Source organism: Lontra canadensis, unplaced genomic scaffold (assembly GCF_010015895.1).
Source record: "Lontra canadensis isolate GAN:19392208 unplaced genomic scaffold, GSC_riverotter_1.0 scaffold8, whole genome shotgun sequence".
Taxonomy (NCBI): domain Eukaryota; kingdom Metazoa; phylum Chordata; class Mammalia; order Carnivora; family Mustelidae; genus Lontra; species Lontra canadensis.
Window position 1 is genome coordinate 11,809,538 of NW_022631002.1, and position 25,892 is coordinate 11,835,429.

The window sequence follows — 25,892 nt, forward strand, 5'->3', positions numbered from 1 at the left end:
GGAGGGATTTGCTGTGAATAGGCTCTACTTCCATGTATGAGTTTCCGGAAACTACAACAGAAACAAAAACAAAACAAAAGAAATCCACACATGCACATGGGAGGAAGTGGAACAATGAAGAAGGCATTAAACAGAAAAGACAAATTGTGAAATGGTAACACGGTGCTACTTTCTTATACACAGCCATTCATCCACAAGAGCAAAAGTCTGTGATACATATCAGAGGAACCATGGGAAACCTGCTTTCTACATTAATGCTTGAACTCTTTGCAATGAATATTTTGATTATTTTTGTGATCGGGGGAAAAAAATTTGGGAAGAACCCATGCTTTCAGATTTGCTTAAAAAACAAAAACAAAAAAAAACTCAGGGCGCCTGGGTGGCTTAGTGGTTTAAGCCTCTGCCTTCGGCTCAGGTCATGACCCCAGAGTCCTGGGATCAAGCCCCGAATCAGGCTCTCTGCTCAGCGGGGAGCCAGCTTCCCTCTCTCTCTGCCTGCTGCTCTGCCTACTTGAGATCTCTCTCACTCTGCCAAATAAATAAATAAAATCTTAAAAAAAAAAACAAAAACAAAAAACAACCACTGATTTAGAGATCACAAATGTCTGCTAACTTCTGTGTTTCTGCAAACTGCCTATTACCTATTAGTTAATCCGTTCCTACTCCTCCACCTGCTGTAGGACATTTTTTTTTTAGAACTTCCTTGTCCTTTTACAAATGCTGTCTCTGAATTCCTCCTAAATCCCTCCCAGTCATCTTACAAGCCATCTTTTTCTTTCAGATCAGTTTCTTCCAGAAAGTCAACTCCAACTTACTTTTGCCAACCCTACAAAAATCATGGAATGAACTAAGTATTGAACTCCTTTCCATTAAGAATTCCCTTTACCTTCTCCCCTAAAATTACCATCCATTTTCACTAACAACTTTTATTTTGGTATCCATTCTCACATTGGGCCATAAATACTCAAGATAGACTTTTTTTTTTTTTTTTAAAGTAGGCTCTAGGCCCAACATGGGGCTTGAACTCACGTCTCCACAATCAAGAACTGAATGTTCTACCCACTGAGCCAGCCAGACAGCTGAACTACTTCATCTGGCTTATAATTGGTACTACACTCTGAAATCAGTAAGAACAATGTCCCTTTTGTGAATGGCAAATCCCAAGCCTCAATCCCTAGCAAAGGGCAGTAAAGAGGTTTAGTCTCAGTCTCACCTGCCAGTTCCAGCTACTTAATATGGTTTGGGAACGGACAGCACTGTGTTGAGAAGGATTCTGAGTCCACACCGAGCTCCATAATAAAGAGTGAGGTTAAGTTTTAGCACTGTCTGCCGTGGGTGATGAACAAAGTTAGGGTCGGTGGTTCTTCACTCTACAGCCTGCTGGGGCCAGGGCTGACCTACATTGCTCTTATTCTTGGTCTATCTGGAGACCAGTCACTGCAAAACGCGGCTATATGTGAAGAAAGTGTGGGTGTTTGTGTGTATGTGGTTGCGGGGAGAACAAAAGTACCTCTTTTCTTTTCTTGAGAATCTTTAACTCTTCTCCAGCAACTCAAAGAAGAATGAGATGTCAGTTTAAGGGGGTGGAAAAAGATGACTTCATTACAAGGAATTTCCAACCTGAGTCAAATTTCAAGTCATAAGAACTTGGGCTGGTTTTCTCTAGTTACCTCACAAGGCCACCTTCCCTAGTCTCAGCTTAATCACAATCGCGTAACTTCAGATACCCCTGCAGTAATTTTTCTCCATGTTCCCAAAGATGATTGAACATCAGGGGTTCATTCACCTTTCTACTTACCTGGCTCCCCCTCTTCCCATGGCACCAAGTTACAGTAAGACAAGTAGGCTTCCATATACCATTTCATCCCATAAATCATTCTTAGAATGTAATGCCCTCTCTGGATTCTTCCAAATGTAGGGGGTGCAGAATTATGGTAACTCTAAAGAGAGCCTTTTAGATTCTGGCTATCAACAAGTCCATTTGATCCATTTCCTGAAACTTCATGGTTACCAATTCTCTATCTACTGTTCAGAATACTGTGGAAGAGCGTGAAAGAGTCCTGCCTGACAGAGCCTTCAGCAATGACGGAAATGTTCTAGATCTGTGCTGTCCAGTTACAGCAGTCACTAGCCATCTGTGGCTAGTGAGAACTTGAAACGTGGCTAGTGTGAGTCAGAAGCTAAATTTTAAATTTTAATTAATTATAATTTAAATAGCCACACGTGGCTAGTGGCTACCATACTGGATAGTGCTGTCGAGAAGAAGAAAAAGAATAAATTCAGCCTCCTGAGAAAATGGAAAGCTCTAAGTTTATCCTGAGTACAGAGAAAGAGTTAAGCTTCCTGTGGCCATAGACATGGGTCATTGTCCCAGCTGTGAGCCAGCTCCCTCCACCCCAAAGAGGTACAGTGCTAAAAGGCTTCCCTAGATGACTCAGGAGCTACTCTTCCCTTGGGAGTAGGAACCAAAATGAAGATGGGCTTCCATCTTCCTGCCTCCCTGCTTCTAGTGCTTATTTGCTCAAGGGTATAAAGCCAGTGATATGGCTTCATGGAATTTCTGAGGACGAGAACAAAAAGCAACTAGCCAGCCCCACTTACTTTCCAAATGAGGAAAACCAGAACCATGGAAATAAAGTGATTTATTCATTTTTTGTTTGTTTTTATGCAGTTGACAGCAATAAGTAAACAATCCACCAACTTATTCTAAGGAATTTAAAATGCAGTTCAATGAAATAGAAGAATCAGTGGATGGGTTAAAAAGCAGGCGAAGAAAGAACTAGTGTGTGCTGAAAGGTATAGGTAAGAAACTACCCACAGCGCAGCATACAGAGCTAAAGACGTGGGAAATATGAAACTGTTTCAGAAACATGAAGGAGAGAATAAGAAAGTCCAATACAGAACATCCAGGATTTCCAAAGGAAAGATGGAAGGAAATAAAAGAAAAGCAAAATTTGAAGGGATAAACGGCTGAAAATTTCTCAGGTGCTTTGAAAGACATGAAGGCTCAGACTCGAAGACAAACAGCAAGCAGGATAAATAAACCAACATGGCAGCAACTGTGCAGACACTATGAACAAAGAGAAGATAAAAAAGCAGCTAAGAGGGATGCCTGGGTGGCTCAGTTGGTTAAGCGGCTGCCTTCGGCTTGGGTCATGATCCCAGCGTCCTGGGACCAAGTCCCACATTGGGCTCCTTGCTCAGCAGGGAGCCTGCTTCTCCCTCTGCCTCTGCCTGCCATTCTGCCTGCCTGTGCTCGCTCTCTCTCCCTCTCTCGCTCTCTGACAATTAAATAAATAAAATCTTAAAAAAAAAAAAAAGCAGCTAAGAGAGAGAGAAAGAAAAAAAAAAACACAGATTAAGAGTGGAGAAGCAGACTTCTCAATTGCAATATTAGAAGCCGGAAGATAATGCAACAGAATAACATCTTTCAATTGCAAAGAAAAAATAACTGTCGGCCCAGATTTTTACATCAAGCCATGTTATCATTCAATGGTTATGACAAATAAAAACACTTTTGGGCAAGCAAAAAAAGAGTTTGCCATTAAGAGGCTCATGGAAAAAAATTTTAAAGCCTACCTTTGGAAGACAGAACTTTAACTCAGATGAAGTATGATAACTCAAGAAATTAGAATAACACAGTGTAAACCCAAGGGAAATAGAAGGAAAGATAAAATACAGTTAAGAGCAGAAAGCACAGAGCCTGTCTCAGTTAGTTAAGGCTCTAAGTCTTGATTTTGGCCCAGGTCATGATCTCAGGGTTGAAGGATTGAACCCAGCATGAGACTCTATACTCAGTGGGGAGTCTACTTAAGATTTTCTCTCCCTCTGCCCTTCCCCTTGCTTGCACATGCTCGCTCTCTCTTTCTCTAATAAAATCTTAAAAAAAAAAAAAGCAGAAAACAAAATGTGGGGGGAATAAAGGGTAATCAAAATCAAAAGCTGATCCTTTGAAAATAAATTAATAAAACCGAGCTCTGGTAAGACTAATCAAGAATAAAGAGAAAACTTACGAATAATAATAGGAATGGAAAGGAGGACATAATACAGGCATAGACACAGAGATCGCCTGGACATATATGCCTTATCAGAACTGACACAAGAATAGGAAACTCGAATATACCAATAATACTGAAGAACTTGAATCGTATTAAATAAAAACTTACCCATGAAAAAAAAAGCGCTAGGCCCAGACACCTTTACAGGACAATTTTACATGCAAGATCTTTCCCAGAGCCAGAGTTCTCACCAGGTTTGTTTGTTTGTTTAAGATTTTATTTATTTGACAGAGAGAGATCACAAGGAGGCAAAGAGGCAGGCGGAGAGAGGGGGGAAGCAGGCTCCCCGCAGGGCATAGAGCCCGATGCGGGGATGAATCCCAGGACCCTGAGATCATGTCCTGAGCCAAAGGCAGAGGCTTAACTCACTGAGCCACCCAGGCGCCCCTCTTACCAGGTTTAATAAGAACTCCCACCCCCTTGCACTTCGGATCCAGGAGTGCTAACAGACTGCCACTGTGGCCAATCTCTGGATGCTTCAGCATCCACTGTTAGTGCCTTTAATCCTGCCCACACCTTTAAACTGTCTCTTCAATTATATTTGATTCCATTACCTCTCTGAGTGTGCAATCTGTTTGCAGCCAGAACTCTAACAGGCCTTTGTACAAATTCTTCTAGAAGAGAATGAACATAAACATATTCCTAAACTCCTTTTAAAAGTCTTCATTAACTTTTGGGACCCATGGGTGGCTCAGTTGGTTAAACATCTGCCTTCAGCTCAGGTCACAGTCCATGGGCCCTGGGATGGAGTCCCACGACAGGCTCCCTGCTCAGCGGGGAGTTTGCTTCTCCCTCTGCCTGCCGCTCCCCCTGCTTGTGCACTTGCTCTCCTTTTTCTCTGACAAATAAATAAAATCTTAAAAAAAAAATTCTACATTAACCATAGTAGCAATAGAAGAAAATAAAATTATGAGTGAAATTTCATAACATATATGCAGAAATCCCAAGTAGAATATTCACGTATTAAATCTAGCAATTTATAAAAAATGTATGTACCACAGCCAAGTAGGGCTTACTTCAAGAAGATAAGTATAGTTAAACATTATAAAACCTATTAATGTAACCATTAATAGATGGAGGGAGAAAGACCATCTGAATAAATGCAAGGGAAAAATCTGATCAAAGAGCCAGCTGTGATACTTAACAAATTAAGAATAGAAGGGAATAAAGGAAATTGACCCAAAACAGACAATGGTTCCAATGCAAGAAGCACTCCCTTTAATAAGAGGAAAACAAGGATGCCCATGATTACCGACTCACACAAACTTTTTACTGGAGGAACTAGCCCGCAATCTTAAAAGAAAAAGAAGTGACACAGAAGAGGATTAGAAAAGAAGGAACTAAAGAGTGGTTATTTGAAGATGTGATTCTCTTGAATTTTCTCTGTAGACATTTCACATTATAATTATTATACTCAGTCTCTTTCTTTCTAAGAGTTCAGCAAATTTGCCAAATATACAAGAAATCTGAAATGATTATTAAAAAATGTAAAGCTACATACAGTAATAATGCAAAAACAAGGTATCTAGTGATAAATTTAACAAAAGGGATTCAAGATCTTTAAAAATTCTAAAGCTTTATCCAAAAACATTAAGTAATAACATGAGGTTCTATTTAAAGACTACTTATTATCTACCGGGCACTATTTTGAATGGTGTGTTTATGCCTACAAATTTGTTTAATTCATATAGTCCCACATGATAGATATAATTATTATTAGCCTCACTTTAGAATTAAAGAAATTACGGTGCAAGGAAGGGTAAATCACTTGCCCAAGATTCCAGAACTAAAACTCAGTTACCCTGGGATTCAGACCTAAGGCAGTCTGGTTCCAAGCCTGCAATCTTTTTTTTTTTTTTAAGATTTTATTTATTTATTTAACAGACAGAGATCACAAGTAGGCAGAGAGGCAGGAAGAGAGGGGTGGGGGAAGCAGCCACTCTGCTGAGCAGAGAGCCCAATGCGGGACTCGATCCCAGGACCCTGAGATCATGACCTGAGCCGAAGGCAGAAGCTTAACCCACTGAGCCACCCAGGCACCCCTCCAAGCCTACAAATCTTAACGGGTATCCTACACTGCCTCTCCCAAGAGGGGGGTGGCCCATTCCTCCCATGAAGGCACCTCCAGTTCAGCTGAGTCAAGACTCTAGGAGATAGTCTCATGTCATGTCATATTGAGGCAGATTTGACCTGAACTATGGGCAACAAGCCCCTATTTCAACAGATGGGACCAGAGTACAAACCTTGGGAGCAAAGGTTCATGATAAGGATACAGACCAACTCTGATGAAAATAGATCTCAACATTAGATCTAGCCACCCCTTCAGACACTGTGTAATTTTTAAGATCATGTGGTTTTCCCATTTCTAGGAGGAGGACAATGTAGGCTCCTCATATTTGAGAAGTTTCATTAACATCTTAAGCTACTTTACAGAGTCACTGGACATTTTTGTCCAATTGAATTGGACATTCAATTATTTATGTCTTCCTAGTAACATCCGAGGATTCTGGGTGACACAAATGCAATATTCCTTTGTGCAAATTTTGCACCTTTTCTGTAAATCTGAAATTATTTCAAAGCTTTAAAAAATATTTAACGGGGCACCTGGGTGGCTCAGCGGGTTAAAGCCTCTGCCTTGGGCTTAGGTCATGATCTCAGAGTCCTGGGATCGAGCCCCACATTGGGCTCTCTGCTCCCTGCCTCTCTGCCTACTTGTAATCTGTCTGTCAAATAAATACACAAATAAAATCTTAAAAAAAAAATTAAAAAAATATTTAACAATTCTATTGCATCTACAAACCCATTCCCATCAAGTTCATAGGTAGACTCAAATTTATAAAGATGGCAACTGAGAAACTCAATGTAATTCCAATAAATATTCTAATGGCTTTTCCCCCATAGAAGTTGACAAAGCTGATTCTGGGAGCAGAAAGTGCCAAAAATAGCTAACCGGTTTCTGTTGTTTTTATTGTTGTTGTCTGTAACATACAGAAAGAACTGTTTATTCTGCTGTTTGCAATACAAAGACTGAGGGAAACGTTATTGTTTGTACAACATAGTAAGGGAAAAAATTTGAAACTGCCCATTAGGGTCAGTTTGCCAGATGTCCTGTCATTAAGAACACCAGCTATAAACAGAGCAGTTCCTAGTACTCTGTACTTCATTTTGTTTATTCTATCCTGATTCCCTTATTTGTCCCCTAGAAAGCTTCACATAGGCAACACAGCTTTGAAAAAGAATAACAAGATGAAAGGATTTGCCCTTCCATACAGCAAGACAAAACTACAGTAATTAAGTAAGTGTTAGCACAAGGATAGACAAATTGACCAATGGAACAGAACCAAAAGCCCGGGAACAAATACAGGCCTGGAAGGAAACTTGATATATGACGGAGGGGGCTTTGCAAATCAGTGGGGAAGGACTTCACCATTCTTCACTTGCTGCTGGGAGAGCTAGTAGTCATACGGAAAAAAGATATCCTCACCCTACTCCATTCAAACAATTTAATTCTCCAGGAATTAAGGACTTAAATGTGAAAGGCAAAAGTTAAAAACTTTTAGATGAAAATGTATGATAGTATCTTCATGACCTCGGGCAAAGAAAATCTTTCTTAAGACATAAAATGCATATGGTATAAGGAAAAACAGTGGAATATTCAATTACACAATTAAGTTAACTGTAAAATCACAAAAAGAATAAAGAGAGAAGCCACACACTGGGAGAATACATCTGCATAACATATGACAACAAATAATAATTGTCTGGAAACAAAACAAAAACACAAATTCATACAAACTAGCCAGAAAAGGATAAAAGATCCAACATAAATCTGGGTAAAAGACATGAACAAGCATTTCATAGAAGAAAAACATTTAAATATATGATATTAATATATTAATTATATGTAAATGCACCTTATCAAATACATAAGTAACAAAATCACAGTGGTATTCTATTTCATACCCACCAGAGCTTGCCAAAAATTAAAGTATGATGATAAAGAAGTTTTGGCAAGGGGCACGGAGGAAGTGAAAATATGTTATTTTGGGGAATGTGAACTGGTACAAGCATATTGGAGAGCCAGTGGCCAATATCTCTCTAAAAGCTGAAGATATATATACCTATGGCCCAGCTATTTCACAACTAAGGATGTACCCTAAAAAGCACTCTCACTCAAGTATGTGAAGAAACAGAAAAAATTCTCAAAGCAACTGAAAATAAGTTTAATACCCATTGTAAAAGAATGGATTGAGAAATGGTGATATTTGTGGTAGAGTCAATCATACAACAGAATACAACAGTGAAAATGAATGTGTCAACATAAGCAATAAGTACTATGATGAGGGACTGAGAGATCTCAAATTCATTTGGGGATACACATATGTATCTCCATGTATATATATATGGATATAAATAAAAGGATAGAGTCATTACGATAATGTTTATATGAATTAAATGAATATTGTTTTAGCAGAAACCTGAAATAAAGAATATATGGAGAGGATGATGAACAGGAGAGTCAGGCAGCGAATACCTTTGGGGAGGGAAGAAAAAATATGGCAAAAAATATGGTGGGATTTATGCAATTTCATCTGTAATGGTTTATTTATTTATTTATTTATTAATCTGTTTGGTAGGTAAATACATTATCTCTTTTGAATGCCTACAATAGTTATTTTGGAAAAGATTCCAAGACATCAGAGCTCCTATTCAGTCACACTAGTATCTGATCTCCTGAAATGTGCAAGTGAAGCCAAAAATTGAGATAGTATAAAATCCTGCAACTTTTCCATTTTGCAATCATTGGACAAAAACTTTAGAGTTCATTTAATATAAGTAAACAGACAGGAGAAGGAAGGGTCAGGCTCCAGTCTGGATCCTATGACAAGATGTACCCTGAGGACCCTCAAGGAAAAGAAGGTGGGCAAGTAATTCGTGATATTTTATGAAAGTGATCGGGGTGCCTGGGTGGCTCAGTTGGTTAAGTGTCTGATTTCAGCTCAGGTCATGATCCTGGGGTCCTGGGATTGAGCCCTACATCAGGCTTGGGGAGTCTGTTTCTCCCTCTCTCTGTCTCTCTATCTGCTTGTGCTCTCTCTGTGTGTCAAATGAATAAATAAAAGTCTTAAAAAAAAAAAAAAGGCAAGTGATCACTGCCTTGCAGAAAAATTTTGATAAAGTAAAACATCCATTTGTAATAAAAACCATCAACAAAGTAGGTCTAGAGGGAATACACCTTAACATTATAAAAGTCTTATGTATGAAAACCCCATAGTTAACATCATACTGAATGGGGAAATCTAAGAGCTCTTGCCCTAAGGTCAGGAACAAGACAAGGATGTCCACTTTCACGTTTTATCCAACATAGTACTGGAAGTCCTAGTCACAGCAATTAGATAATCAAAGGAAATAAAAGGCATTGAAACTGGTAAGGAAGAAGTAAAAGCTCAACTATTTGCAGATGACATCATACTATATATGGAAAATCCAACAAACTACTAGAACCGATAATTTAGTAAGTGGCAGGATACAAAAATCAATATACAGAAATCTGTTGCATTCCTATATATTAATAATGAAGCAGCAGAAAGTGAAATTAAGAAAACAATTTCATTTATAATTGCACCAAAAACAATAAGATATCTAGGAATAAACTTAACCAAAGATGTGAAAGACCTGCACTCTGAAAACTGTAAAACAGTGATGAAAGAAATTCAGAAGGACGATAAGAAATGGAAAGACATTTCATGCTCATGGGTTGGAAGAACAAATATTGTTGAAACGTCTATAATGCCCAGAGTACCCAAAGTATAGCACACAAAGTAATCTACGCATTTAACACAATGCCCATCAGAATATCAACAGCATTTTTCAACAGAGCTAGTACAAACAATCCTAAAATTTGTATGGAACCAAAAAGACCCCAAATATCCAAAGCAATCTTGAAAAAAAAAACAAAAACAAAAACAAAAAAACCCTCACAATTCCAGACTTCAAGTTATGGTACAAAGATGTAGTAATCAGAACAGTATGGTACTGGCATAAAAATAGGCACACAAAGGGATACCCGGCTGGCTCAGTCAGAAGACCTGATTCTCAGAGTCGTGAGTTGGAGCCTACTTGGGGTGTATAGATCACTTAAATAAGCAAAATGTAAAAAGTTAAAAATGGACTACCCTACAACCCAATAATCACATCACTGGGTATCTATCCCAAAAGTACAAAAACGATAATTCATAAAGGGATACATGCATCTCTATGTTTACTGCAGCATCATCTACAATAGCTAAACGACAAGCAACCTAAGAATCCACCAATAGCTGAACAGATAAAGAAGATGTAGTGTATGCATACAATGGAATATTACTCAGCCATAAAAAAGAATGAAAGTTTGCCATTTGCAATGTCATTGATGGAGCCAGGCAGTGTAATGCTAAATGAAATACGTCAGTCAGAGAAAGACAAATACCACATGATTCCACTCATATGTGGAATTTGAGAAACAAAACAAATGAGGGAAAAAAAAAAAAAAAAGAGAGGCAAACCAAGGAAGACTCTTAACTACAGAGAACAAACTGATGGTTGGCAGAGGGGAGGTGGTGGGGGAATGCAGGAAATAGGTGCTGGGAGTTCAGAGTATACTTATCAGTGATGAACACTGGGTTATGTAGAGAACTGTTGAATTGTATATTATATACATTGAATTGTATATATTGTATATACTGCATCTCTGAAACTAATCTAACACTGTATGTTAACTATACTGGAATTAAAATTAAAAACTTAATTTAAAAAAAGTGACCATCACTTTTTCCTTCAGTGTTTTGAACTCCTTAGGCAAAAGATACTTTGTAATTACGACATCAATTAAAAATGTGGAGTTTCCAGGGTGCCTGGGTGGCTCAGTGGGTTAAGCCTCTGCCTTCGGCTCAGGTCATGATCCTAGGGTCCTGGGATCAAGCCCCGCATCGGGCTCTCTGCTAGGCAGGGAGCCTGCTTCCCCCTCTCTCTCTGCCTGCCTCTCTGCCTACTTGTGATCTCTCTCTCTGTGTCAAATAAATAAATAAAATCTTTAAAAAAATGTGGAGTCTCCACTATATAACCCAAGAAAAAGTCCTCTCAGAGTAGAGGTTCCTCTAACTCTTTCCTTGTTTGAAGGCCTGGTCAAAGTCATCTCTGAGGGACAGATCTATAATCCTACAGGCCTGAGAGCTTTCAGGCCCAGAAAACCCCCTCTGAGTCCCTTGTTTGTGCCCTTTTCTCTATTAGTTATTGCTGGTTCTTGGGCATTAAATGCTGACTTCCTGTTCCCCTTTATTGAGCTCTGGGGCCTTGGAACTGGGAAGAGGCTTTGAAGAAAAGTACAAAGCCAGGAAAACACGGAGTGGAGACAGCCACGACTCTCCAAAGGAAAGCAAATCTTAACATGGTTGTAATAACCTTTCAGACTTTCCTCTGTCTGTAGCTTACATAAGACAGTGGTTCAGATGCGAGGACTGAGGAGTTGTAGGTCACTGAAGTTGGGAACAGTTAAAGCTCTGGTTTGGGTGGGCAGAGGGGTTGAGGACAGCATTTTAGATGCAGACAGCATAATCCTGGTGTGTTCTAAACTCTTACTATCGCTAACATTTCCTTTTCACCATCCTACAGAGGCTGGGTGGGTCATGTGTTTACTTTGGGTGTCACTGTAAACGCTTTATTAGGACCTAAAACCTTCAGAGCACAGATGACCTTGTATGAATTGTCTCCTTGTAAAGTAGTCCACAGTCAGCGCCAAGCGCCAGGCCACCATTTCACACTATGGAGAAAGGAGGCATATTCCTGACTCTTATATTGTCATCATTAGGTCCACAGCCATCTCTTAATCCAGAAATGTGATGCTCCTCCCGTAAGGGGCCTCAGGCCCTCTCACCCAAGGCCTCAGTTTCATGATCCTCTTACAGGACAACAGTGTTTTAATGAACTGAGTTTGAATGTTCAACTCCAATCTCATTGGTCATGCTACTGTGGCAATTCACTGGGCACAGGCCTTCCCCATTCTGTTCTGCTGTCCTGCACTTTGAATTCAGAGCTCACTGTCAGCGTGGAAAGCACCAGAGTTCTGATATGGCAGCCTCTGGTTATGTTCCACCCAGGGATTTATCATCCACAACCTACTCAAATCCCTCCCCCAACAGCTACCAAAAATTCCCCTGGTGAGAAATGCTATTATGAGAAGGAGTGGCTGCTTTGTGACTCACTATTTCATTAAAAAGATTTTTTTTTTTTCAAACAAATTTTCAGTAGAAGAATCCAAAGGTTTTCTAAAGCCACAGCAAAAACAGAACAGCTCATAATACTATTTCTCAAAGGCCTGCCACTTCATAGGCAATTCCTATACCTCAAAATACTGGAGATGCTCAGATTCACTATCCTTTTATGTTGCACTTGGCCTCTGGGCTGAGGGAAGAGGTAGGGAATAGATGGATTAAATACAGCCAACAAGGCTGGGCTTGTTCAGCGCGTGTAAACCAGCCCTCATCAGAGGTATGAGACTTGCCATAGTTCCCCAGGGCAGATGGCTGCAATGGTATGACTACTGCAGTCACATCTGACCAGGACGGAGGAAATCTAATAATATATGGTGTACATGGAGTATGTGGTGATGCTTGTTACCGTAGTGAGTGGTGTCATAACAGAGTTTCTCTGAAAAAGCTGTCTTAGATAGCATTATATTTTACAAGGCATTAAAAGTATAAATTATCTAAACAGAATAGAACCATATCACAAAAAGCTAATTTGTATTTATGGTAGGCAAGTACTTCATTGGTTTGGGCTGGAATCCCAAGGATTCCCTCAAATCCTTGTAGGATTCCCAGAGTACTTAGGCAGACATCAGGATAAAAGAATTCTAATGGCTCTCCCTAAGGAAAAGCACCCTGTTAGCAAGAAAAAAAGGGTTACTGGAGAGGAATCAAATGAAAACATCTTCAAAGAGTTGAGAAATATGGGCAAAGTGACCAAAACAGCTGGGGTCTAGGGTCTTGGGTTCTCCCCCTCTGCCCAGATCATCTGGAAGACTCCAGATGTAAGTTTCTCTCACATGCTAACAAATAAATTTTGACCTTAAGAGATACTGCACGGCAAAGCTGACCAATTTCAGAACAGCTCTTTGTGAAGCAATGGCTTATTTAATCATACTTTTTAGGGGGCTAAAAGGTACTACCAACAAGAAAGCTGGAGCCAAGCTATGACAAGCCTAATTCACTAAGATCAAGATGACTACATATTCCTAAATATAAAGTGAGGTTTCTCCAAAAATTAAGGTATCACCCTACAGCCAAAGCCCGTATTACGTCCCTGAGCAGGCAACATTCTTTTAAACCCTTAATTTTCAGTAAACAAACAAACAAACAAAAAAAACCCCAAAAAAACAAAAACTCAAATATAACACACATTTAATAATTATTCGGGGGAGGTAGGGAGGACGTTTCAGTCACCAACATTGGCTATCATAAACAAAGCTTTAAAAATCACTTAAAGGGTGCCTGGGTGGCTCAGTTGGTTAAGTGACTGCCTTTAGCTCAGGTCATGAACCCGGAGTTCAGAGATCTGGTCCCACACGGGGATCCCAGCTCCATGGGGAGTCTGCTTCTTCTCTGACCTCCCTTCTCACGCTCTCTCACTCTGTCTGTCTCACCCTCTCTCTCTCAAAGGAATAAATAAAATCTTTAAAAATAAAAATAAAAATCACCGAAAATAGCACTAAGTGTCAACGTTGTGGAGCTCAGAGACATACAAGACCAAGGGGAAAAACAGTTCCTCATATTTCCTTATGGGTATTTGTGGCTTGGTATAAATTTTACAGAGACAAGATTACTAAAGTGGTGGATCATGCTTCTAGAAAACCGTGTTCAATGACCAGAAAGAAATGTGGCTCTAGGGATGACAAAGACACCAAAGCCAGAAGTACACACAAAGAGTTTGCAAAAACAGTTTTTCCTTTAGATATTCTCACTGAGAAGATACAGGACCACTTATATGAGGCTACATGAGGAATTTCTTAACACTCACTGGGCTGCAAACACAAAGAAAAATCACCTACTCCAGCCCAGAAACAGGGTTTAGGAAAGAATGAAGACTGTCCGTGAAGAGCAGGGAGCAAACACCATCCACATAGAAACCTTGAATTTGTTTGTTCAACAGAAGAACTGATGGAGAAGGTAAAAATCTCCCCTTAAGCTACAAGATTCCGACTCTCTCTCAAGGAGTAAGGAAGCAAAATTCTTAGAAAGAACAAAGTAATGTTAATCACCCTTATAATAAAAATATATTCCCCACACCTCACACAAGTCCTAGGATACTGGAGGCACTCAGTAACTGGCAGTTGAATAAATGAATGTCTTGGCTCAACAGATCTCCATACGCACACTCAAAAGGTCTCAGAGTTTTGGGTCCCCAGGAAAAAAGGAAAAGTAGGTATTTTGTCCATTTAAAGTCTGGATTCATTTGAGGATCTTCTCTAGCTGCTGGCTGGGGACACATAAAAGAGGATCTAGCTCAGCAAGCCCTTCTGGAGCACAAGCAGCCAAAGGCAGCTGTGCCTTAGGAGAAAAATCAGGGGGAAGGCAAGCACAGAAGGAGAAGGGACACTGCCACAATTACCTTCTGTTCTGAGCAACTTCAATTCTCAGGACCAAGGCAGATGGGCTCAGGCCTATCTCTGGGAGAAAAATGCTCAGTTCCATGTAAAAAAAAAAAAAAAATCAAACCATGAGCAATGCTCTTGCTGGGTAAATCTAGCCTCTGGAGCAGCTGAAAGGAAGATCTACATGGATCCTGCTTCGGAGACACTCGATTCGTTTAGTAATACTGAAAATAACACTAATGAGTGCGCCGAAAAGCATTCAGACTTCTTTTTTTCGTTTGGGATGAGAATTTTCAGAATCATTTGTTCCAAGTTCAGCTTCTTCGGTGTCTCCTTAGCTCTACTGAATTCTGGGAGTGAGGTCCAGTCATCTGCATTGTTAACAAGCCCCCCAGAGAATAAGGGGGCCGTCAAGTTTAAAACCACCTTGAACCATTCACAGAAATCAAGAGTGCTCTTGCTTTTGCCTCCTTGTTACAGATCCAAAGAGTGCGCTGTAAATTCTTACCATGCCTCCTTTAACTTGGTGTTTATAGAGACCCAGTGAATTCCCCCTTCCTCTTTACTTCCAGCAGAGGAAGGCTGCACTCTCAGTTCTAACAGCTCCAGGGAGATTTCGGGGTAAACAGTCTCTTCGGTCCAGAAGCTACCCCTAGCTGCTGCTTTAAGATTAAACTTAGCTCCTTATCTGCTTCACACTTGAGGGTTGTAACTGGTTTTCAGGTTATTCATTCATACCCAAAACTTACTCCTCAACTACCAAAACCAGGAACCCATGTGTTGCATTCAAGGATAAACCTCTGTCCTTATGAGAAAATAAGATTCAGAAGTGAAAACTGCTGGTGCTATGACAAATGCCTTCTGTACACTAATAATCACTAGGGATGATCTGATACAGATTAGGCCATGACAACGCTTAGAAAAGAAAGAGATAGTAATTCAAACTCCTCCAGCATTCTAAATCCCTGACTGGGATTAGGATTTAGGCTTGGAGCTATCTTTAAGATTCTAGTACTATAGCTTCAGTGACCCACGATCACTATAAGCACCCTATTTAAGGGTTAGCAGGAGCAAGACTAGTCTGTCTATGTTACGACCACTTCTCTATGAAGTTTTTTCTAATTTTGGAACTGTTGAAATTGATGTTTAGTTTTATAATCAGATTTACTAAAATGTGAGTGCCCTAGAAGCTTGTGCTGAGTATCACATTTGTACAATACAAAGCAGGTTTCTTTTCTCAAAAGGAACTAGAATTGCATTTCCTTGGTGCAGAATGGCCTGGCTCAGAGTACTCCTTATGACATATTTGGGGTGTGTCTTTATTTAGTAGCTAAATGCACACATCCCATAAAACAAACACTTTAAGAGCCAAGCCACTGTTTCTTGCAACACCTTTCAAACCCCAATGAGGAAGAGTGAACTGTGACCTTCAAGGAATTATCAGCTTCTCAAGGGAACTTTTAAAATTTTTATTTTGTAGAAAGTAAGCCCTCATAGTAACAGAGAACTATAAACTCCACTGTACAGAAAGATTTTCATTAAGAATAGAACTTTTGCAGGGTAGGAGACCCATCTTGCTCTCTGAAGACCACAGAACACTTTTCCTTCCCCAGAAGCCATGTAAAGGACCATTACCTCTAGCACACCTATGGTGAGGCACAAAGAGGCTTTCTGATCCCCTCCAATGGAGTTGGCAACTCTGTTTAAATTATTTAAGAGGAGACAATTAAATCACTTGAGAACCCTAGAATGGCAGCAAATAGAATCCAAGAGATGTCCTGCTAGCTTGGTCCAAGACTTAGCAAAAGTTACCTTCTATCAGCCCCGCTGATGACTTGGTGACAACAAAGAACAGTTTAGATTTTTTGATCCCAGGACCTGAACCGAAGGCAGACACTTAACCAACTGAGCCACCCAGACGCCCCAGAAATCCATGTTCTGAGAACCAGATCTCCAGAACATCACCCAGAAGACCATCTGGAGGTTAAACACCTTATAGCAAAATTGACACTTTAAAGTGGAAAGGAAGGGACACTAACTCTCTTCTTCTAAAACAGCTCTTCTCGATGGCGTTCGTTATTATCAACGGCCCGCCAATGTAGGTCAGGTTTCAGCAGAGAGCAGTAGCTTCCATTCTGGGGAAACAGTTTACACAGTTCTCAATCTCCCTGCCTAGCACCTTCTGCTCGGAGGAAAGAAGGCAGAGAACTGTAGAATTGCCCCTACAGGAACCCCCCTTTGCTTACGTCTGCTATTTGGCTTTTATAAATACTAGCTCATGAGAGCCCCCCGCCGACGACTCTGAGAGGTAAGCAGGACAGGCATTACATCCATGTTCCAGGTGAGAAAACAGCGCGTCTGAGGTTAAATGAGTCACGTGCCCAAGGTCACAAGTCAGGCGGTTATTTGATAGCCCAACCAGCAGATGAGCCTAGCGCTCTGGCTCACCGGCCAGCACGATTTCCAGGACACTAGCCAGCTTCCTGGTGTTCTGGTATGGGAGGCAGTGCAGTGTAATGGTTAGGAGCCCAGGTTCTGACACCAGCAGACCTATATTCCAACCCCAGCTCTGCCACCTCTTCACTATCTGACCTTGTGTCTGCTCCTAACCTTGCCCTACATCTCTGTTTCCTCACCTGTAAAATGGGGACGAAACCGCCTACCTCACAGTTATAGGGTTGATTAAATGAGATGATAGACAGGAGGCACTCAGATTCATTCCCTCGATAAATACTTGTGCCAGGCACGCACAGTGCAGGCGATACAGTAGTGAGCAAGAGGCCCAATCCTATTCTCATGGAGCTTAAAAATCAGTCAAACTAAATAGAAAAGGCAAACAGATAAAATAAAATACTTATAAAGTGTGTGAAGTGCTGTTAAGGTAACAGGTGAGTGGCTGGAAAGATTCAGAGGAGGGAGGCAAATTTTAAGAGTGGTCTCTAAGGAGGAATTTAAGTCTGAGTCATGAGGGATCAGAAAGAACTACCCAAAAACAGAATGGAAGGGAAAGCATTCCAATTATAGGGACCAGGGCGTGCAAGGTTCACAACCTGGGGAAGCGTAGGAACCGAGAGAAGACAAATGTGTTGGCTACGTATCCTCACGGGACCTGGGGAATAACCTTTCCAGGCTGGCTGCCAAAGACTAACACGTCTATTTTAAAAATAACAAAGACGAGGCTCAAGAGAGGTGATGTGTCTTCCCCAAGGTCACAGCTACTCTGAGGAGGGCCAGAGACCCTAGTATTTTACCTCCAGACACAACATCAGCTCCCTCCCTCCGAGGAAGCTTCGTGAACCCTGAACTCCCCTGCTTATTTCACTGACAATGGTTGTCGGTGCCTATGAAGATTTCCAAAAGCACCTTAAAAACACAAGCAACAACATCCCATCAACTTCTAGGCATCTAGTCAATTGTGCACCGAAGTCCTTATCCTTCACTCTTATGACACAGGAGCAAAAACTGCTTGGCCTTACTCAAAGGCTCCAAAATAGAAACAAGTTTCTCTTCTTACAGCAATAAACAAGAGAGGAAAGGGATGTCCTGGAAGGAAGGTCCTGTGGCCTGTTCCGGAAAGTGAGACAGAACTACCAGTGCAGAAGACTGGAAATATGAAGGTTCATGGCAAATGAACTGCCAAGGAAGAACTATTTTATTTGAATAAAAGAATGAATCCCTAAACAAGTGGTTGTCAGTCAGGATGGTGTCCCGCTCCTGCACCAAGAGCATTTGGAAATTTTATGGAGGCATGTAGTGGGCAGGGCCAGGTGTGCTCAGAATGTTAGAAAAGGACAGTCCTATAAAAAAATGTATTACCCAGGGGGCCTGTCTAGCTCAGTCAGTACAGCATGAGCCTTGATCTTGGGGTCTTGAGTTGAAGCCCCACACTGGGTATAAAGATTACTTTAAAAAAGTGTGTATGTATATATATACACAAAATTTGGAAAATGAATGTATTACCCAAAATATTAGGAGCTGCCTCATACACACTTTCATATTGATCCCAGAAGGATTACTATGCCCCAGCTTTTCCTGTATTCTCATGGTTCTGTGGCTCTTCCTACCCTCACACAGCTAGATGAAAAAAATTAAACTCAGGTTTCACAGCTGAGGAGTCTGAAATTTTGGAATCCAACTGTAAGCTCATAACTCCATCATGGAACCTGGTACCAGGTGGAATAAGGAAAAAGAAGTTTCTAGTAAGAAACAGTTAAGAAATTTTCAAAACGGACACTCCTTCCCCAGATAAGCATCCATAAGATTACATTTGTTTTGCAACACACAAAATCCTGTGATTTTAGAGAACCGTCATGCACTGCTTTTCAGTTTAAAATCGGATACTAATGACAGTTCTTTTAAAAAAGTTAATCACAGTCATCTCACAAATAGAGCTTCCTTTTTCTGGATCTAATTTTATAAGAAAAAATTTTAATTTCAAGATGTCTAAAAATGATCAAATGTCTAAAAGTGCCCAAAGCAGTCACACCTTGCATCTTATTCAGGACAGAGATTGATATAGATCAAGGAAGCTCGGATGGTATTTAGAGGTCCGTTCAAGAATTAAATTATACTGGGGCGCCTGGGTGGCTCAGTGGGTTAAGCCTCTGCCTTCGGCTCAGGTCATGATCTCAGGATCTTGGGATCGAGCCCCAGTTGGGCTCTCTGCTCAGTGGGGAGCCTGCTTTCCCCTCCCTCTGCCTGCCTCTCTGCCTACTTGTGATTTCTTTCTGTGTCAAATAAATAAATAAAATCTTTAAAAAAAATAAAAATACCATTTTAGTAATTCAAAAGCCACTTTCCAGTGTTACTCTAAATTAGTCACTAATTTCCCTTCAAAAATTATTTCACAAATTAAAGTTCATAGAATCTAAACAAAAGCCAGACTATTTCCAGAAATAAGAAAGATTTTTAAAGTCTACCCTATTTCACAATAGCTAGAACAGTGTTCCAATAGATACACCCTCCATAAGGCAATCTTCCTTCTTTCTACACAATATCTAGATTTGCTTAACTCTCCCAAAGAGTCTGAAAATGTTAACTTCTTCACACTGACTTGTCAATTAGCAAATAGTGGCCCCACACCCCTTTTGACCTGGCTTCTCAGGTTAGCTGAGCAGGCAGACCTGTTTTCCTCCAGAAGTTCTTGCCAGTGCCTTTTCTGCCCTGCCAGTCAGGGCCTGGGAAATCCTCCTCCAGCTTTTTGCTGGCCTGTCACCAGAAGTTCACAAAATGAATTCATCCAGATTTTTTGAATCCCCCTCTTCCCCCGGTAACACACCAACAACATCCAGGCAATGAAGTCCCACCTCCCATGACAAAAAGGTAGAGATTACCAGGAAGACCTAGCACTGGGCATGGAGGGGAAGAAAAAAGATGGAGGGATGTGAGAGTCACCCAGCCAAGCCTACTGCATGCATGCAGCACCCGCCACCAGAGCCCTGGTCCTGCAAAGCCTCAGAGGGAGGCTCCCTGGCTAGGCCCTCCATTCGGCAAGCCACACCTGTCTATGGCAGCAGCCTTCCGGCTGCTCCATTTTAAACAATTCAGACAGCTCTCCAGCAGGGTGGCAAAATTGGGCACCCCCTTCTCTCAGCAAGAGTGGGAGCCCTAATCCAAACAACACTTGCCCCCAATTTTCTTTCTTTTCACACTCTTTGTTTGGAAGACACCGCTTGGTCAAACCGGATCCCTCTCCCTGTTAACGGGGAGGTAGGCACAATGCTGCAGTGACAGAAAGGAAGCATCGAGGCCGACTTGCTATAAGCCAGACAAGATCTCCTCTCTGAGGACGGTGATGCCGATACATGGGACTTCAATGGGCAGGTTTCACTTTGCTCATCCACAAGTGAACCAACCCCTGAAGTCCTAAAACGCCCGGTTCCGCAGCCTCGCAGGAAGCCTCTTTTCTAAAGGGTAGATAGCCCATTCATCCCCAGGAACCAAAGGGAAGGCGGACAGATCCAGGTCGCGCACTCCACATCCAAATCTTCGCAAGCGCGCGCGAAGGTTTGGGGCGCCCCGGCGCGCCCTCCCTTGCACTCCACCCTCCCAGGCCTCCACCGCCCGCGGACTCACCACTGTGCGAGCTGAACCACCTGGGTGCGATGTGCAGAGGTAGAGCATCCGCCAGAGAGGCTCGGGAGCCCAGGTACAGCATCCCGTCTCTATGGTGACCGCCGCCGGTCTCCTGGTAACCATTGCCATGGGCATAGGTGGAGTCGGACGCAGACCCTCCGCCGCCGGGCGCCCTCTCCGAGTCGCCGGTGCCCCGGGAGGCGGGGGTGTAGAGGCCAAAGGGCACCCCCCCCGGCCGTGCTGGGGTCCATGCCCATGCCCGCCACTGAGCTGACTGAGCGGCTGCGCAGCCCCATGGCCCCGCCGCCCGCCCGGTAGTGCCCAAAGTGGGGCGCCCCTCCCGGCGGGGGCACGGCGCTGTCATCGGTGGAGACCCCCGGAAAGGGGCCCCGGGAGCGGGCCGCCGTGCTCTGCTTGCCCCCCATGCTCGCCCGGGCCCCGGTGGGGCGGGAACCTGGAGGCCGAGACCCTCCCCCACTTCTCAGCAGCGGGGGGAGGGTTGGGCGAGCATAAAGGGGGAGGGAGTCAAAAAGGAGACCGGGAGGAAAAAAAGGAAAAAAAAGAAAAAAGAAAAGAAAACCCGCGGGGCGGAAGAGGCAGGCGGGCGGGGATCCCAAACTAAGAATTTAAAACGATCCAAGCCAAACGCATGTTTCCCCTCAAGGTCCAAAGAAGCGCAGTCCGGCGCGGGCTCGGCGCGCCACAGGCCGCCCCCGGGCTCCCGAAAGCCGGGGGAGCCGCAGGGAAGGAGGGAGGGAGGGAGGCGGCGGGCGGGCGCAGGGAGGCGGCGGAGGAGGCCGCCCGCCGGACAGGAGGAGGAGGAGGGCTGGGGGCACCGGGCGCGTCCCCCGCCTCAGGACGCCGCGACCATGGACGCCGGCCCGGACCCCTCCAGGCCTCGGGCGGGCTGCGGCGCTGGGCGGCCAGGCGGAGCTCGGGAAGCCGCGGTCGCGTCGCGTCGCGCTCTCGCTCCAGCCGCCGCCGGCCCCGCCAGCCGCTCCGCCCCGCTCGGTCCCGGGCTGCGCTCGCCGGCGCTCCTCGCCGCCGTGGAGACAATGGAGGGCGGCAGAGCGCAGGCGCGGCCCGCGCCCCCTCCCCTCCCCCCCGCCGGGTTAACCCCTTCGCGGCCCCTGCGGCGCCCGGCCGCTGACGCCCAGGAGGTACCCACCCACCCACCCAGCGCGACCGGCCTGTGACCCGGGTGGCCCGAGCCACGGGGCGTCAGGAACAGAAGCCAGGCATCTTTTCAAAGCAAGCGCTCTTTAGAGGTCCTGAAAATGGCTAATTATTGAGGGGGAACCACCTATGGGAGGAGGGGCGGCAACGGTTCAAGGGGCTGGGAAGGAAACGCCAGGAAGAATGAAAATTACTCGAGACGCCTACCTGGCTCTGAGGGTCACTGGTCAAGCCTCCCTCCCGGCACAAATTTGCCCCCACAGCACCCTCTGGTGGACGTGCTGTCCATTTTTGCGGAGGTTTCCCAACCAGGAACCCCTAAGATCAGATGAGGAAGCCTAGCATTTGGGGAATTTTTAGCTGTTTGGCACTGGGGCACTTGTGACTCCGGATTTTGCTGAGAGTAGATCGGAACTTCCTACTTGAGGCTTAAGCAGTGGACTGATTCCTTATCTAAAATGCGATCCTGAAGATGATTAGGTGTGACATAGAAAGTGAGAAGAAAGGGACACAGCCAGAACTGGTAATTTTAGAAACTTCCTAGTCCAAGGCGAGTCCTCGGTTTTGCTTACCTTTTATTCCAACATGCACCGTAGTGGGATGCACAGTGGGTACTCAATAAGTATTTGTCCACCGAGTCTGCATTTTGCAATATGTCTCTCTCACATATTCACATCCATCCATCCATCCATCCATTCATTCAAGAACCATTTTTCAAGTGCTGGGTGCTGGCTATGAGCATCACCCAGTCCCTAGTCCAACTTCCTTGCTCTAAACGTCCCTCAGATACTTCCACATCAAGGAGCCAAAACAGGGGGTAGAGAGCTATTAAAAGAACCCATCCCCCAAAAGCAGAGCTGGTCTGTCACAGGTATTGACTGTCCCAGGGTGAGCAGCTTGGAAAGAAACAGGAGGAAGGATATTTATTTGCAAGCATGGAGTGCTTAGAGGTGAGCAGAAATTCTGCTTGAGAAATCAACATAGAAAAAAACAAAATGTTCCAATACCCAAGAAATTATCTGTTAAGTGGCTAAATAAGGAATTTGTGCACACCTAAGATCCAAATGAGTGGTCTGAAGGAAAATAAGAAAGCTTACATTTAACCCTCCTTTCTCCCTGAAGAAAAAGTATGGTAACAGAAAAGGGGTGGTACAGTTCTGTGCAGGAGAAAGGATACTGGATCCCTTGACAGAGCTCTACTGGGGAGAAGAATCCACAATCAGTAAGCATTATTGTAACCATCTAAGTAACTTTTGATTTACCTATCCATTCAACACTTTTTTTTTAGCACATAGAACAAAATGTGAATGTCTAGTAAGTGCCAGGCACAGCACTAGGTTCTGGGATTTGGTGGCGAGCAAGACAGATGGAGTCTGGGTTCTCACAAAGTTTCAGGAGAACCATTTCACACCCACTAAAATGGTTATAATCAAAGGTGATAAATAAAAATGTTGGTGAGATGTGCAGACATTGGGACGCTCATACCTTGCTGGTGGGAATGGAAAATAGTAGAGCTGCTTTGGAAAACAGTCTGGTGATTCCTCAAAAAGTTTAAACAGTTATCATATGACCCAGCAATTCCACTCCTATGTCTATTTCCAAGAGAAATGTAAACCTATATGCACAGATAAACATGTATGTGAATGCTCGTAACGGCATTATTCAAAATAACTAAAAAGTGGAAGCAACCCAACTGTGTATCCATTTATGAATGGATAAAGCCAATGTGTTGTGCCTATACTGTGAACTATTATTCAGCCACAAAAAGAAATAAAGTACTGATATGTGTAACAACATGGATGAACCTTGAAAACATTACACCAAGTAAAAGAAGCTAATCACAAAAGACCATATATTGTGTAATTTCACTTATATGAAATTTCCAGAATGGACAAATCCACTAGGACAGAAAGGTTACTGGTTGTTGGAGCCGAAGGACTGGCAAGAATAGAGAATGACCGCTAAAGTGTTAGTTTCCTTTTAGAGTGATGAAAATGTTCTGTATTAAATAATGGTGATGTTTGGGGCACCTGGGTGGCTCAGTCAGTTAAGTGTCTGACTCTTGATCTCAGCTCAGGTCTTGATCTCAGGGTTGTGAGTTCAAGCCCTGCATTGGGCTCCATGTTGGGTATGGAGTCTACTTAAAAAAAAAAAAAAAAAAGAGGGGCGCCTGGGTGACTCAGTCAGTTGAGTGTCTGCCTTTGGCTTGGGTTGTGGTCTGGGGGTCTTGGGATTGAGCCCCGCATTGCTGGGCTCCCCGCTCAGTGGGGAGTCTGCCTTTCCCTCTCCCTCTGCCCCTCCCGCTGCTCGTGCTCTCTCTCTCTCAAAAAAATAAAATCTTTTTTTTTTAAAGAATAGTGGTGATGTTTGCACAATCTTGTGAATATACTAAACACTGCTTGATTACACATTTAAAAGGGTGAATTTGATGGTATGTGAATGACAGTGCAATGTCATACAAAATACTGAAGTAAGCAGTGACAGTACAGGGTGACAGATATGCCTAGCGCCGTGCCTGGCATGTGGTTAGCCCCTCATGTGAATGAATGAGTGAATGAGGAAGTGCCATGAGAGTGAAAGATTCTGGTGCTGGTGGAAAGAGACAGGCACCAGCAGCGATCTTAAGCCAAGGCCTAAAAGATGAGCTGGTGATGAGCCTGGGAATGGGGTGGCAGGGGGAGAACTGCGCTGAAGGAAGACGAGCATGTTCCAAGCATGTTCCTAGCGTGTTCGAAGGCCTAAAGAACATTGCATCTTCAAGGGACTGAAAGCAGCAGTGGAGCCGATAGGAGAGGATGTGGGAACCAAAGATGAAGCTGGTCCTCAGGGGACAAACCTGAGAGTCCTTGGAGCCACAACAGAAGCACAGACCATATCCTGAGGGTGTACAGAGCTCTGGGAAGATTTACCAAAATCATTATCAGTACACATAAGAATGGCCAATGACTAATGAGCAATGAGGATGTCAAGACTTGAAAAATTAAGAAACTTGCCCCCTCCCCACCTAAAGATCTATATTTTTCTTAGCTTCTAGATTCATAAAGGTACTAGATAGAGACATGAAACAATATGAGGTAGCCCCCCTGGGGGTGGGCCATCATCGGAACTGAACAGTGGGATGACAGGATGAATGACAAAGATTTTATTTCATCGTGTACTTTTTTTTTTTTTAAGATTTTATTTATTTGAACAGAGAGAGAGAAAGATCACAAACAGGCAGAGCAGCAGGCAGAGAAAGAGGGGGAAGCAGGTTGGTTTCCTGCTGAGCAGAGAGCCCAAGGTGGGGCTTGATCCTAGGACCCCAAGATCATGACCTGAACCAAAGGTAGAGCCTTAACCCACTGAGCCACCCAGGCACCCTCATCATGTACTTTTTCGGTATTTTAATATTGGAGCCATGTAAACAGAGAGAGACAGAGAGATAAAGTCTACACCCGGGCATTCACGTCACTTGGCTAGTAGGGGTAGAGCCAGACTTCTAAGCTTCCCAGCAAACTGGCTCATCAAGGACTCTTTGGACGCCAAGTTCATTTTCTCTGCATGCTCGTCAATGGAGTGCAAAAGAGTAGATCTGCTTAACAGCTCTATTTCTTTCTGTTACTTAAGAATTTGCCATTAGGATTTATAGTCCTGTCTACTGATTAGGAGAGGCCAGCCTCTGTCGCATCTGGCACCACGGAACAGCTGAGAGCCTGAGCTGGGGGTGAAGCCTCTACTCCCCCCAGTATGATGACACCAGGCCCAGGTGCCCTGTGGGACTCTGACTAGCAGCCTCTCTCAGGCAATGCCCTTGTTATCTCCTTGTGCACTTAGTAAAGAACAAATTTCCTTTGAAATTAAAATATTCAAATGCAGAGCAGGGCAAGTTCCTCATTCAATAGCTTGGCTCTACCCTTTACATCTTAGGGAGAGTGACTCAGGGCATAGCAACAGGCATGCACAGAGACTTGCAAGCT

The 25,892-nt window shown here is 43.2% G+C and overlaps 1 protein-coding gene across 1 annotated transcript in view; it reads right to left on the reverse strand.

Annotated features, from left to right (window-relative positions):
* The window catches only part of ZNRF1 (zinc and ring finger 1), a 97,403-nt gene extending 75,610 nt beyond the window's left edge, over positions 1-21,793 (reverse strand). Inside the window, 2 exon segments of the mRNA XM_032853956.1 lie at positions 20,761-20,992; positions 20,994-21,793. Of these exon segments, the coding sequence (XP_032709847.1) occupies positions 20,761-20,992; positions 20,994-21,185 (424 nt within the window). The 5' untranslated portion in view covers positions 21,186-21,793.
* Positions 21,794-25,892: the final 4,099 nt, after the last annotated feature.